Raw genomic sequence first — 12,184 nt, 5'->3', positions numbered from 1 at the left:
TGATGAACTTGGGGCGTGTGTGAGTCTGTCGCTTCTCAGTGAATTACTATTCCCCCGCTCCCACTCTTTCCATCTTCTTCCTCTATCTAGGAGAGAGAGAGAGAGAGAGAGAGAGTAGGTGGATGAGATCGAGCAGCAGCCATGGCATCCTTGACAATTTTTGCCCGTGCAGAAACGCTTGCATCCTCGTCGTGCTTGGAGAGAGAGATGGAGTCGTGCACCACTGCACCCCTGTGCTGTGAGTGAGAGAGAGAGAGAGAGAGAGAGAGAGATCAGCAACCATGGCATCCTTGACCAGCTCTGCTCCTGTAGGAATGCTTGCATCCACTTGTCGAGAATGAAGGTGGCTCCTTTTGTTGCTCGTCCCAGTGTGAAGGCAGCCATTGCCCCTGTCAGAGCCATGGTTGTGCAAAAGAGCGAGGCGGAGAAGGAGCAGGAGATTCTGATGAGGCACGCTCTTGTTTTTTGGGGCCTTCGCCTTGCCTCAACAGATCCGAGGAAGAAGAGGAACAAGTGCCCCACCATCTGCGTGCAACAGCCCACGGCCTCATGTTGCTATAATTATTAGAGAGCAAGGTGCTGCGGCGCCCAAGGCAGCGAAGTCTCTTGTTATCATTTTCTGGTGGCACCCTTATACTTGCAAATGTATCTCGAGGTCAGAGAGAGAGAGAGAGAGAGAGAGAGAGAGAGAGAGAGAGAGAGAGAGAGAACTAGCGTTCTGTCTCGCAATATGGGCAGGAAAGAACTGCAGTCAAAGAGAGCACCCCACAAGGGGAAAGCAAGTGCTTGCTATAAGGCTGCAAGCCCTTATCCTGCGCATTAGGCCCTGACTCCGTCATATTCATATCTTTCCTAATTAGCAGACTGTTGATCAGGGGTAGATAGAGAATATGGGCAAGAGGCTAACAGTTGAAAAGAGTAACACTATAAATTTATTTTTATTCCATCTTCAAAAGCCTCATCACAGCGTCAAAGCACTTAACTCTTACCATCACTCAGAGATAGATCGTTGAAAAGCCGAGATGTACAGTTTTTCCAGGTTTGGGAAGTGGCCTGCGTGCTTGGCCACCACAGAAAAGGCTACCTTGCGTGCTGCATCGTGTACGAAAGATGGCATCTCTGAAGAACAAGTGCTGGCTATGGAGTCTAGAAGCTGGCGCATTATGGCTTGGGGTACTACATTGGGAGATTGGTGCTGAGGCACTCAGAAAGCAAGCGTTGTATTGAGTCAACATGCCCTCCTAGAGTTTCTGTGAGCACGAGCTTTTCTCCAGCGTCAATTGTTACTTTCTGCTTGAATTTGGTGAACTCTTGGTGCAAGCTGGCATTGTAGTTAGTTTGTGACTTGGAATTGCTGCCGTTGGGCATGGTGGAGAGTTCTGCACTCGATATTATGAGGTCCGCACTACAATCAGAACCTGGCAGCAATAATATATCCTCTAAAGCTTTCTTCACAACGTAGGAGACATTCAGAATTAATGCTACACTGGCATCCACCAGGCTACAGATGTCGCCACTTAGTAGCTGCAACTCTTGGCGTTTCACCTCCAGTGAACTATCAATCTGTTTGAGCACTACGGGGAAAACGTCGGCTATGGTTTGCGTTTGGAGCTGCACGAGACGATGCGCAAGAGCTTCTACGCCAACCATAGATTTGCAGAGCTTCTTCAGCTTGGCATGCGAAGAGAAGAGCGTTTCTTCAGCACACTGAGCCTCCTCAAACGAGGCTTCTTTTGTGCAGTTGCGCACACAGATGTATCCCAGCCCTATTTTGACAGCATCATCGGTGATCTTCTGGAGCAAGCCGTCCGGACACAAATCGACTTTGGTGACGACAGCCAGTGTGTGCTTGCTGAGTTTGTCCACTTGTCCTAGCTGGACATGCGGATGAACTCGGCGCAGACGGAGAAATCCATGGCTGCATATAGGACGTTGAGGATGATGGTTTCCTCAGGCTGTATATACTTGGCCATGTTCTCCTCGCATATATTAATCGACTCAGTTGACCTAACGCATCTACCCCGATCGTGTATGCAGCTACATTGCCTAGCCACGATAATTTTGTGATCAGGATCCTTGCCTCTGGTTTTAGGAATGTCGATGCATGTTGCTTTTGCAACCTGCAGGCTCTTCTCTTACATGTGGTGTTGCCTTGGCAAGAGGCCTATGAGGGTCCTATCGAATGGGATTTATATCCAAGCACCATCATGATTGCAGGAGCTTTGCGTGGCTCACCATCACCAAGGAATAACTCTCATGATGCTATGGCATCGCCTTTTGCCACCTGCATGCAAACAAAAGCTTGTAGTTTAGCTTTGGCAAAATCAGAGAGATTGTACAGATTTGCAATTGGCTAAGGCGACCTCTGTAGTTTGAGCCTGCTGGAGGTGGATAGTGGTGAAAGAGAACGGCAATGGCGCTGGTGTCTGAGTGATGAGCTTGCTTCAAAAATTTCCACTATCATGTTCAAGAGATGAGCCTCCTCCAGCGAGAACCACCATTTGCAGTCATGCGAGGTGGTTGCAGTCATGCAAGGGCCAGCAGTTCCTTCCTCGATATGGGCAGATGGGTCCTCCAAGTGGGGAAACTGGGTGCCTTCTTGGGATGGCCTAATTTGTTAGAAAAGGCAGAATGTCCTTGGCGCGCATGGGCAACGGTATGGGCTGGGCATGACTCCTCAGCAACAACAGTAAAAGCCTTGATGGTAGAATCATCTACTCTTTCTCCAGTAGGATCAACTTGCTCAGCATGGAGGTTACCATCCTCAAAATTTGTAGCCGCTTTGGATGCCTCTAATTGGGAAGCAAGGAATTCGTTAATGATGGCATCCTCCTCCTTGGTATATGCAGAATAACCATTGTTCATTGAGTAACCTCCAACTTCATCGTCTGCGCATGGCTTCCGCAAGCATGCGAGGGTTGGAGTTACTCCGACCTGATCATCTTGAGGCTCGGCCGCATAGGGGCCAGCAAGTGTTTCATGAGTTGATTGACCATCGCCATTGAAAGAAGCGGCATCATGAGGCTGTTGGGTCATGAAATTGCATGGTGGTTTATCAACAGAGAATACTGTAGGTATGGCATTGACCAGAAATGGCTTCAGGCATTGCAGTGACCAGAAATGTTGTATGGTCTTGATGAGGCAATAGATGAGAGCATCTGCAAGGAGTGATAATGTATCAAATTTTCGCTCAGAATTGGCAAAATAGGGACTTTCTTGTGAGTCCGCTGCACCATCAAGTCTGGCTCGCCAGTGAGGGAAAGAGGTTTCATTAAAGGGGGCAGCACAGCCAGCAACAAAAATTTGCTCCGGGTAGGCTTCGGCAAATGGGCAGCAACAACAGGAAAGGTTGGCATCATTAGGAAGTAGGGGTTCGGGAAGGGTTACCTGGCGATTGATACCATGTTGTGGGATGCCAGGAGGGTGCCCACTGTCATGTATGTTAGACATTGTGTGTGTTACATTATGTGTGTGTGTGTGTGTTACACAGAGAAAGAGGGAGAAGGTAGAGAGAATATACACGCAAAGATAGACGATAGGTTGTGATCTGTTATTGAGTTACATGAGGGTTAGTTTTATAAGGTTTGAAGTTTGGATATGAATACGTGTCCGTGCCTCTTCACTTCTCGAGGCGTACACCTGGCATTATTTTTTATTCCAACATGCCCTAAGCTTTGTAGCAAGCTAATGAGGAGGGTATCTGTAGGTAGAGCTGTACTGAGCAGTGAGCGTTCACTCACTTTCTCTCTCTCTCTCTCTCTCTCTCTCTCTCTCACACACACACACACACACACACACACACACTCTGGACGCACATGACACTGCGCATGAACTTGCAGGTGGTGGAAATGGAGATCAACACAGACACTGCACATGAACACGAATTGGCTTTGTGTGTGTGTGTGTGAGAATGATGAGGTCGTGGGGAGTACGGGTCAGAGACTCGAATCTCTAAAATGCGTGAAGGTTGCTTGAAGTTGTATAGTCTCTCTCATTCTCTCTCTCGTGAGTCGTCACTGCCTTCAGCCATGATTTTGCCATTGGCGTGCATCCCCTGTGTAGAAGGCTTGGACATAGCACACTTGTTTGCAAACCCTGCTCTCTTTGCCAAGAATAGAGTTATGCACTGTCATGGGTCATTAGATTATGTAAAACATAGGATCTAGTTTGATGATCGAGTGCAGCGTAGAGGTGATGGTTGGGTCTTCTTAAAATGATTTGGCAGCGTAGAGGTGATGGTTGGGTCTTCTTAAAATGATTTGGAGTACTTGGGTAACCCAACCTTAATCACACGTAATGCACTATGGACATTTGCAACTACCTGCAACAATGCACTATGGACATTTGCAACTAGCTGCAGCTCATCCTGATGATGGGTGTTGTGGAGGGGATCCAAGGAATACCATGTTGGGCTTCATAATATTCTCTATGCTAAGTAGCTAGCATATGATGTCATTAGTTCTCTGTATTTGTTGAACTACGCACACCAACCGTCTTGTATGGAGGTGAGATGAAATCTATCTAGATGACAGCTCTTAGGACCGCACTCCAAACCTTGAAGTGTAATTATATAAAACATCTCCCTTCGCATGTTTGCATAAGCTCGAAATTGGGATTGTAAGAAGCTATCGAGCGACTACATGCAAGAGGTAACCAGCTTGTGGCAAAGGTTGAGAAAGGAAGATAGATAGGCATTTGGAGTGTGCATGGAGAAGCTAGCAGAGCCGATAGGGATAGGGGCCATGTTTGCAAGAGAGGAGGTAGGATCAGGGTTCTCTCTCTCTCTCTCTCTCTCTCTCTATCTCTATATCGGAAGTCCACTCTATCGGAAGGCTCCTGTACTGGAGTCCACACTATCGGAAGGCTCTTGTACAGGAGTTGTAGAACTGTTATTACAGGTACATGCAATATTTTGAATAGTATTTTTGTGTCAAGCTATTTGTGAAGCACTTGAATGCGTGATTCAGTATGCCATATGGCTTGCAACAGATGCCTTCAGGCTTCTATGTAGTGTGCATGCACCATGATTGGTTGTTGATATTCTAAAATAGAATGTTTAATTGTGCGAGTTGTATCTACTAAGTGAATATTTCTAATAGCATTATTGTAGAGAGAGAGATTATCATCCTCACGAGCTCCAACAAAAATCATCGACAATATACAGTGAGGCACATCATTGAAGGTTAGGCCCAATAGTCCTGCTTTGGATCACTTAATTTCTCAATGCAAAGGTGCCTTCTAAGTTCTTTGTAAAGTGTTCTCCTTCAAAAGAGTAAGTGCAACCAATTTCACTTTTGGGTTGAATTAGAGGGTATCTTTGAAGATACCCTCTTTGACATGAAGATTAAGGGAAGCATCTCACGCGTGGATTGGGGAGAGAGAGAGAGAGGGAGAAAGAGAGATGACAGGTGGGAGGCCGAAGACACAAAGAGAAAAAGAGGGGGAGATATTTAAAAAAAAGGAAAATTACCAAAATGCCTTTGATTTTCCTCAAGTTTCAAAAATTTCTAAAATATCGTTGTGTCTATTTGGTTGGATTGTTCAATATTTTCTAATTTTTATTCTTTTTTTGCAGTTGAGATCCATTTTGGGAGCTTACCATGTAATTTGTAGCAAATCACTTGTGGAAAAAAAGGGCTTTTTATCTCCAGAGCTTGCATATCCAACTCACATTCTAGTTTTAGCATCTTGTATTGATAAACAATCAATCTTCTTCTTATGAAAAGCTGCAAATTTTTTTATCATCTTTGGAGAAATCTAACCTCGTGGGAGAGCTGCCAGGGGTATTTTTGGAAATTTGAGAAATTTGAAGGGCATTTTGGGAATTTATCACAAAATATTGGGGGTAATTTGCAATTTTTGTGTGGAGGATGCAGAGACTGACGCGAGAGTGGGATTTTTTGATCTTGCGATGCAGATTTTGGACCCATTGGGAGGGACGCGACGTCTTTGTCGACTGGAGGGGATCCTTTCGCTGGAACCGCATGATGCTCTCTCTCTCTCTCTCTCCCTCTCTCTCTCTCTCTCTCTCTCTCTCTCTCTCAGGCAGGGGCAGTGTTGAAGCCAGATTGGGGCAGTTGCCAACGCAGTAAGAGGGCCGCGTCTCTCTCTCTCTCTCTCTCTCTCTCTCTCTCTCTCTCTCTCTCTCTCAGGCAGGGGCAGTGTTGAAGCCAGATTGGGGCAGTTGCCAACGCAGTAAGAGGGCCGCGTCTCTCTCTCTCTCTCTCTCTACGCAGTCATATCCCCCTCCTAGTCCCCTCGACGCCTAGCAGGCTGTACCCTTCGAGAAAACCAGAGAGAGGGATTCTGTTACTCATGATGAGCACAGCGGACACACAAACCTAGGTGATAGAGAGAAATAGATGGAGGCTGGTCTCGAGATCAGCATCTTGCTTCTCAACAAGAGAGAGAGAGAGAGAGAGAGAGAGAGAGAGAGAGAGAGAGATGCCAGGTGTCAGGACGAGCCGGAGACAGGGCTAGAGCTGAGGCTGCAAGGAGATGGTGGTGTTGCAGCTCTCTCGAGCACATATAGCAGAACAAGGTGACTGGATGTGTGAACAAAGGGTCCAAGCTTTTCGCTTAGACCTTTGGCAGATTCCGTGGCGTCTCCTTGGGAAATTAATGGGTTTTTGAAGAGTAGACCGAGTAGGATACCAAAGAGTATATTCCCCAGAAAATGAGTAAGCTATTACTTCAACCTTGGCCCTATCCTAAACGTTCAAACTCACAACAAAAATCAAACCATAGGCTAATCTTTTCTTGGTGTCTTCTTTCTCTCTGTGATTAGGTTGAGTAGGCTTTCTTGGTTGAACGCTACAAAACTCTTAGACGAACGGCTTATAGCAATCGCATCTCTAATGGCAGGCCTTGTGAATTTTTCACTTGTTTTTTAACATTCACGAGGAAGAGATTGATTTGATGATTGTGTAGTCCATTGAAAAATATTCATGTGACTCACTTTTCTCAAAGAAGAGTCAAGGTCACAAAGAAGAATGAGACTTTTTGATAAAACCAATAGTTGTGAAAGTTGCCAACTATTGGATTAAAAAACAATCTCCGATGAAACTTGGTGAGCCCCCCTCCCCCCCCCTCCTTCTCCCCTCCCTCAGGACTAAGTGGCACGGGCATGGGAGGGTGGGATCTATGGTGGGGACATTGTGGGCCGTAGATCCCAGTGGCGGCGTCGAAAGTAATCTAGGGTACCCTAGTTTACTTTTTAATTTAAAAAGTAAACTAGGGTACCCTAAATTACTTTCGACTGTCGCCCTTGTGCATACATGTTATAAGTAAATTAGGGTCCCCACGTTTCACAACGCGCGCATGGTGTAGTGGTTAGGGTGTGCGCCTCTCATGGGTGAGGTCACGGGTTCAAAACCCACGTGGGTACCCTAGTTTACTTTCAAAACTCGGGTACCCTAGTTTACTTTTTACAAAAGTAATCTAGGGTACCCGCATTCCAGATCTACGGCCCACAATCCTCTGGCCGTAGATCCCACCCTCCCATGCCCGTGCCACTTAGTCCTGAGGCCTCCCCTCTTCCCATTGTCTGTCAATGTTATTGGGGACCAAGCAATTCACCAACCAATCAAGTAGATGGGTCCAAGAAGACCATTGGATGATTGTGAATCTAATGCCATGATGTGTGAACAAGATAAAAACACTAAAATAAAGGGTCCATTGACAAACTAAAACAAACGAATATTTTATTCTTTCATAAGAAAAGGTAGGTTCGATAATCATAGGAAATAATAAAACAATTCATCGAAATGGACTTTATGAGGTCTTAATAGTGTTTGCAAAAAAGTCAAGGTTTAGTGTATTTGAATCGATTGAAATTGCAAAATCCTGGCTAGATTCAGAGCTTGCCTTGAATAGGTTTTATTGTAAATATCAACAAATGCTTCAAATTTTGATTGAGAAGTTGGAAGATTTTTTAAGTGCACCTTATTTTCTTTGGTTAGAAAAAATGTACCTTATTTTCTCCGGTTAGAAAATTTAAGAGAAAGGGGAGTGGCACATGCAACTCTCCACCCAAACCATGCCTAATATAGGCCCTTGGTCTGCTAAATATAGGCTCCCTTGTATTGCATGCGTGTCTTGGCCCTTGGCCCTTACTTGTCTTACCCTAGGCTTGACATTATCCCCCCTTGGAGAAGTGTTTTCTTTTTTGAAAACAAAAGTTGTGATATCCTCATAAGAACACTAATGTTTTCAATTGTGGCATCCTTGATGGATCTAGGTGTCCATTTGAATGAAACACGGTTCAATAGCAGGTTCAATAAAATCAAGAAGAGCATCTTGATTTTCTAGATTGTTGTCCCTTTGCAACTGTTTTGTGTAACCGGTCTATCTTTAACGTAGTGTTTGAACTCTATTTATAACTCATTAGAGCATACTAAATGAGTTACACAACTAAGAGGTGTTTGGAAGGATACCTCTTCTTTCTTTCCATGAGAGTAACATGCTGACATAACTGATTAGCATAGATAAAGTCCTTAATTTGTTATCATTCTTCATTAGTATAAACAACCCCACCATAACTGGTGATTGAGGTTGAGAATCGGACCTAAACATGAAGGGACTAAACTTAGTCGCGACATGCTTTGCCTCATGGTAAGAAAACTCCAACTAAAGATATAACCATTCCAATGGTATTGTTTGGTGCTAATGTACATGCTTAGCATATCCTCTAGCACCGAGGTTAACACTTGTAGTTTGATTAATCAACAATTCTATAAACAATAAACTTGGTTAACTTTAGAGATCGAAAAATTAGATTAAATATGCCGTACAAAATTTAGTCAACTTATCTATCACCCAAACCGAGCCATGACCACTATTGGTGATTGATAAACCCATAATTAGTCTCATAGGGATACCGCTTGTATAGTGCAAAATACTTTAGAAACTACTAATGTCATGAATGTGCATGCCGCTCTAAATCAGCCTTTGCTAAACACTAGGGCCCATACATTTAGTAAAAACGGATCCAAAATTGCATATCCATGCACATACTCATCAATACTTATGGTTAATATTATGCTCACAACTAACATGAAAAGCTGTGAAAGTTGTGCTAACTTAATTAGACCATAGTAGAATGTGAACATTAAACACATCTAGGTTTGTTCAACAATATGCGTAACCTTAACAAGTCTTGCTAGGTATCCAAAAATTTCTTGCCACTAAAATTATTCTTGATATGACGTACTCAAGATGGTCTAATAAACGAATCTGACCAGCACCCAGAACTTTGTTGCGACACATAATTGAAAAATAGGCGTCAGTGTCAGTCTGTCCCAGGGACTCATATTCTTCACATGTGGAATATATCTCATATAAGGATGTAAAAAAGAATGACATCCTTCAAGTACAAGATGTACTTGTGTATGGAGGTATTTGTAAGCACTCATCGACATGAGTGAGAGGGACCCTCATAAACTATGCTCCACACTAGCTAAACCAAACTCTATGAGTTCCTAAACCATGTTGTATCTCATGTGACAACATGCACCAAATGAAGCCTATCTTTTTTAGATCCATAACGACAAAGTACAGAAATGTATATGGTACACTACTATCCCAAAATTCTTTGCTCCTACATGACCTTGTCATGTGTCTAAAGAATGGATGAAAGCATTCAAGCTTATACATCCTACTTGGAAAAGTCAATCAAAGCATATTAAAAAATGAAATAAAGCTAAATCATATGCGCACCTAGAGGTTGAACTTAACATTCACTTACTCGTAGTCAAGTGCATATGACCAAAAATTGTGCCTGAAAAGACCTAAGAAACACTAAATAAAAAATTAGTGAAAATCAAGAAATATTGAACTGCTAACCTTGGGTGTTGCCTTGGTAATCCAAATCCCTTGGTTTTATTCTACAATGTCCACCCCCTTGGTTAGATTCTGCATGAAAACTGCTTAAAGTAGCAGTTAACCGTAACCAACATAGTCTACCATGTCTAACAGTGATTGGAATCAACTTGGGAAGTTAAACCTATCTACTATCCCTTGGTAGATTGAGGACTTCTCTATACAACTGTGAAGAGGCCAATCAATGACCATCAACACTCATAGAATGATTTGGATTTAGTTGGGTCATACCCCTAGAAATACAACTTTATAGCCACAATTAGTGTTGTGAATTAAACTACAGATTATCTCAAGTTGGATCTTACTCAAAACTGGATCTTGAAATAACTAGATCTCTCTATGAATAGAAGAGAAAGATTTCCAACACCCCAAAGAAGATAGTCATACTAGATTTTTTGGGTTTTTAAATAAGAGATTACCTACTCTGAGTCTCTCTTAGTTTATTCATGTCATCTCATGAATTAGTTGGTTGATAGCTAAGCAATGCCTACTTCCCACCACAGAAAGCATCATCTATATTGGCTGCACCTTGAGCCAATGATGTAAAGTGTGTGTAGTTGTAGACATATAAAACAATCAGTAGGCAATCTATAGCTTCAATTCTTCCTGATCAGAGTAGATGATGTTATAGCAGAAGCATAAAAAATGATTCAAAGGAGTGAATCCCACCATAATGGCACACCATACATGCATATGAGAAATTAGAGTGATAAGCCCTTGGCTTTAATGACGGTCTTGATAGTTTGAGCCAATACCATATGTGCCTTGCACGATTGTAATGGCATGGATACATCACAGTTTGTTGTTGTCAAACGTACATTGTGTGCTTATATCCCTTCATTGCCAAATCACCAAACCTATGTTCCATTACTTTTGGCCTAAAATCAATGCGTAATAATTTGGCATAGAGTCAAAGCCTTGCTTCTTGTTAAGTCTGCCAAAGCACTTTGCTTTGCCCAATAGGAAATTCTTTTCCAAATGAAAGGTCATTTGGCTCATAGCCATGTATAATGAGAAATAGAGAGCTATTGTATGAACTATGCAGGCCCTCTTGGCTTGGTTCATACTGACCTCTAGTGACAAAGATTCAAACATGTTGCAAAGGTTTTCCCCAAGTTCGTATGTTGATATCATATTCCAAACTTTGGAAACTTTTATGCAATGTGCCCTAAATTAAAAGCCTTTCTTTGCTTAAATATAACAAAAGGATAAGATAGGATGAAGCGTGTAGCTAGAGATTGCTCTTACTGACATATAGATGCTCTGACAAATTGAAATTGACCTTGTTGATCGTTCATTGATAATTGACCTTATCGGATTGTGACAATAGATAGCTCAATAAATAATGTAGCTATCAAACTTCATCTAACTGCCAAACTTTGATCAACCTAAGAACCTTTGCTTGCCAACTTGGCCATGTAAAAAGTCTACAACATTGAATAAGTTCCAAATTTGAAACTAAAATTTAACGTACTTACCGATTTTTTGTAATTTCCATCATATTGTATATTCTTGTTGGTATGGTTGGCTTGCACAGAATGTTGCATATGCATAGAAACAATGGTGTACCCTAGACCATTGTCTTGATCAACTTAAGTTCATAAATATTTTGCCTAGGAGCCATGCCCTAGCAAAAAGTCAAACCCCAAACTCACAGATGGAGAAAGAGAGACTTCTACTAGCTTCTTGGATCGTAAAGAGACGACCATGCTAAACATCTTTGTACCCTGTAGATGATCTAGCAATAGATCTTGCCGTACTAATATGTACCAAGTATTCGTGACCTCCCCCAATCAAGAGCTATCTCCTTGAGATACCGAAGCATTGCCAATTGGCCTTGCTTTTGCATCAAAAGTTAACCTCTTGGAAACCTCTCAATTGAGGTGCTCTGGCCAATGCATTTCATGCGGAGAAGCCGTGCTCCTTATCAAGACCGTTTCTTACTCAAGCCTCTGGTCTTCATACCAACCTTTGGTCTTCCATGGCCAAACACACGTTCGTTACATGCCATAACTATCAAGAACATTCTCAACAAAAGTAAAAAATCAACTTTGTACCTCATGAAGGTACTAGTGCTGACTTACCTTGCCGTCATAACAAGCGAACAAATTTCAATAAAGAAGAAAACCGATAAATTCTATTTGGCCACTTTCATTTGTATTGCACCTTGCATGCCTTGACAAGCTAATGCCTTGTCAAACTTGCGAAAAACCATGGCGAATCATGTCCAACCTTGTCTTTGTTATCAACACCTTGCCGACTCTGTATTTTGACTTTGTTCAGCCATTGCATGCGATTTCCCTTA

The 12,184-nt window shown here is 42.7% G+C and overlaps 1 protein-coding gene across 1 annotated transcript; it reads right to left on the bottom strand.

The window, feature by feature from the left end:
* Window positions 1-567: 567 nt before the first annotated feature.
* On the bottom strand, window positions 568-1,735 carry LOC147446576 (uncharacterized). Its single transcript, XM_086525774.1, has one exon. It carries the CDS (start codon window positions 1,648-1,650, stop codon window positions 1,177-1,179), a length of 474 nt encoding a protein of 157 aa, XP_086381900.1. The 5' UTR covers window positions 1,651-1,735; the 3' UTR covers window positions 568-1,176.
* Between the last annotated feature and the right edge of the window lie 10,449 nt (window positions 1,736-12,184).

Source organism: Adiantum capillus-veneris, chromosome 12 (genome assembly GCF_014529385.1).
Source record: "Adiantum capillus-veneris isolate H3 chromosome 12, ASM1452938v2, whole genome shotgun sequence".
Taxonomy (NCBI): Eukaryota; Viridiplantae; Streptophyta; class Polypodiopsida; order Polypodiales; family Pteridaceae; genus Adiantum; species Adiantum capillus-veneris.
The sequence above is the reverse complement of the archived record's forward strand: the minus strand, read 5'-3'. Positions and strand labels throughout refer to the sequence as shown.

What these genes read in the sequence shown, in the direction of transcription:
- LOC147446576 (XM_086525774.1), bottom strand. Translation starts at nt 1,650, where the DNA reads ATGGTTGGCGTAGAAGCTCTTGCGCATCGTCTCGTGCAGCTCCAAACG.